Source organism: Miscanthus floridulus, chromosome 6 (assembly GCF_019320115.1).
Source record: "Miscanthus floridulus cultivar M001 chromosome 6, ASM1932011v1, whole genome shotgun sequence".
NCBI classification, from domain to species: domain Eukaryota; kingdom Viridiplantae; phylum Streptophyta; class Magnoliopsida; order Poales; family Poaceae; genus Miscanthus; species Miscanthus floridulus.
The window spans coordinates 93,188,128-93,191,594 of NC_089585.1; the positions used below are offsets into that span (position 1 = coordinate 93,188,128).

General features: G+C 44.7%; 1 protein-coding gene across 1 annotated transcript; it reads right to left on the bottom strand.

Moving 5' to 3' along the window:
- Positions 1 to 475: 475 nt before the first annotated feature.
- LOC136458647 (large ribosomal subunit protein bL12c-like) lies at positions 476 to 3,185 on the bottom strand. The gene is made up of 2 exons (XM_066458580.1): positions 2,486 to 3,185; positions 476 to 728 (listed from the first exon to the last, which is right to left on the bottom strand). Exon 1 carries the CDS (start codon positions 3,041 to 3,043, stop codon positions 2,492 to 2,494), a length of 552 nt encoding a protein of 183 aa, XP_066314677.1. The 5' UTR covers positions 3,044 to 3,185; the 3' UTR covers positions 476 to 728; positions 2,486 to 2,491.
- Between the last annotated feature and the right edge of the window lie 282 nt (positions 3,186 to 3,467).

The following is a 3,467-nucleotide window of genomic DNA, read 5'->3' on the forward strand; positions in this document are numbered from 1 at the left end:
GAAGTGTATGAGCTGAGCTTTTGGCTGGAAGCCGATTCCCTTCTCGACGATGAAGCTTTCAAAGCAGCTTCACATAATTTTGTTGTTGCAACAGTTGGCCCGTCGAACCCGTCGACAAGCTCTTGAACCGCTAAACGCACAAGCTCTTCGTCGAAATGTGTGGTATCAGTCGCCTCCAGCATCGTAGGCTATTCCAACTCCATGGATGACGAAGCAACCCAAAAAGGAAAAAAAAAAAGATCACCGAAGCGATTACTCGTACCACTCCCATCCGATTTCTCGGTAAAGAGGAAGACATACCTCACAGGAGATACTCCAGAAGTGGAGCTAGAGCTCACAACGCCGGAGAACACCTCGAGGGACGAGAACACGATGGACGTCGGTGAAGCCAGCGCCATCGGAGGAGGGGTAAGATAGTGCCGTGCCAAAGACTTTGGCCATCGAGCCATAGCTACAAGCCACCGGTGCACTAGTGTTTTGATGTAAATACAACTTGAAGACTAAAGATTTTAGAAAATACAATGATATGATGTAAGGTTATCCCGTAATCATCAACGGCCTCGACAAATGGAACTCTTGAACTAATCTGTAAACACAACACATCATTTTCACAACCAACCCTGGGTTTTAGATCCCTAATAAGTAGATATCTGCATGCATCTGGAAAGTACAATTCTTCTCCGATTGCTGGATTACCGAAACGCCAAAAGGGCTTTACTCACACCACTCTGCAAAAACAAGAAGAATCGCTGCGGTCAAATGGGGAACCACATGGTTTAGCTTGAAAGTTCGACTACAATAACAGACATGCTGAACATATGTGAAAAAAAAAAACTCATCTACTGTATTGTCGTATACTGCTCTCTTTCACCTGTACATATTTCCTGAAGGTTGCCCCTAGTTCTTTCATTTGGAGATTACAATTTTTACTATGCAGAAACACTTGTGTGAAATGTCAACACAGAGCGATATCATAAAAGCATGATGCATGCAGGGGACCCAAAAACATAATTCAAAACTACTAACTTTTATCAACACCATGAAATATTCAAAGGACAGAAGTACAGCTAGTATTGACAAAAGGATAACACACAAAGAAATCTGAATTCGCAATGAATTAAATTAAAGCCATACACAAACAGTGAGAATGAGGAATCATAGCAGTTGACAAATGATAAGCCATTAGGATAAATGAATAAATTGCTCGCAAAAAAAAAGGATAAATGAATAAGTGAGCTGATCTAATCCAAAGAAGATGACAACAAAATTGTACCATTGGTCATGTCTCATGAGAACAGCAAGCAATCACGGAGTATGAACTATGGAGTAATACAATTTTCATAAGCAAAAAAATGAAATAAGCTAATAGTAATACTCAAAATTCATGAAGCCATCCCAAAAGATCCCTCATGTAAACAAGATAACACCGAGAGAGAGCTACTCCCTCCATTTCAAATTATAAGAAATTTTGGCTTTTCTAAATACATTGTTTTTACTATGTATCTAGACACAGTGTATATCTAAGTGTACAGCAAATGAATCTAGAAAAGCCAACACATCATATAATTTGGGATGGAGGGAGTAGCTGATAAGTGACAAGAGCAAAAGGTTTCATATCAACCCTTCCATTAACTGAATAGACTGAATATTGCATCATCACAAGATTAAAGATGCACGGAATAGTAAACATAAACAATCACTGGCATTCTTTGTCAAATACTCGCTCTGTTTAAAGTTCTAGACCACTTTTAGGTTCGTCCTAAGTCAAACTAGTTTAGCTTTGACCATGTTCATAGGAGAATGGATCAACACCATGACTTGAAGAAACTAAAATGATCTACAATTTGGAACGGAAGGAGTACCATGAATTTTTCAAAGGAAGTGATAGACAAATTGCTCCGCTGTGGAAATGAAGAGACGAAAGAAGTCCTGAATTTGAGCAGACTAACCTAGAAATGAGGTCTGTACACATTCAGAACATTACCAACTTACAGATAATTCATCTGACAATAGTTTTCGTGATTAATGGCACCACTAACATTCAACCCCAATTCAGTTGCTCATGTATTCTTAACTAAGAAGGTTGCCTTAAGCAAAATTAGGTGATGCACATTGTTTAAGAGTGTAACAGAATTACAAACTTGAACACTCAGTAAATATATGATTTCCGCTCTAAACCCCCTCCAATTAATAATAACAAACACAATTCAAACCACTACAAAAACTGCTAGCAAAATGGCAAGCAACAGAACAAGCACTTACAAGGAAGCAAAATGTTCACTTGTCCACCATCAATCCATCATGAATTAATGATAGTGCCAACAAGGCAGATACAGTATACATTACCAGTTTAGAGCATATCGCATTCACTGTCAATTCAAGGCAGAGATACATCACGCACATATGAGCGACAATGGGCGGGGATACAAAAGATTGGGATGCAAAGAAAAGAGATTAAAGGAAAAAAAAAGGAGTCCTATTATACCTAGTGTCACACGATAGATATCTTGGCGCCGACCTCCTCGAGCTGTTTCTTGGCATCTTCGGCCTCGTCTTTGCTGACGGCCTCCTTAAGCTTCTTGGGGAGACCCTCGATAAGGTCCTTGGCCTCCTTGAGCGCGAGGCTGGTGAGCGCACGCACCACCTTGATAGTGGCGATACGCGCGCTGCTGGGCACCTCCTCAATTACTACGTCGAACTCCGTCTTCTCGACGGGGGCCTCCTCCTCGGCGGCCCCCGCGCCGCCCGCCCCAGGCGCCGCGACGACGGCGGCCGGTGCGAAGGCCGCAGCGGTGACGCCGAGCCGCTCCTGGAGGTGGTCAACAAGGCTGCGGGCCTCCTCGAGAGTGAGCCCGGAGATGGCGTCCCCAAGCTCCAAGATCTTGGGGGACTCGGTGGCGGTGGACGCGACGGCGACGGCGCGGCGTCCCCGGCGGCTATGGGGCACGGCGAGGGAGGACCTCGGGAGCGAGGCGGTGGGGGAAGGGGACGTGGAGGGGCGGGAGAGGAGGGTGAAGGCGGAGGAGAGGGTGGTGGACGCCATGGCTAACTCTTGGGAGCTCGTACGTCGGGAGTGAGCAGCGGCGGCGGCGGGAGGAGGCGGGCCGCGGGGGATAAGATGAGGCGATGGGGTGCCGTTGCGATAAGATGTGGAGAGTTGTATACGAGCGGTGTGAGTGGCTACACCTACGCTTTCCTTGCAAATTGCAATTGCATCTTTGGATCTGTAATAAAAGCTCATCACATGAGGATTTCTTTTTGCGAATTATCGCATGAGCAATTTAAACCATTTATTTATTTTTGACAAATCAGATTCTCTGGCTTGGAAATTAAAACTAGTGAACTCAAGAATCTAAAACACTAGATTTAGTGCCCATTTGGCATTGCTCTGGCTCCAGCTCCCGCATCCATAAGGAGCCAAACCGCACCGAATGGCTAAGCGGGAGAAGCGCTTGTGGGGATGAGAA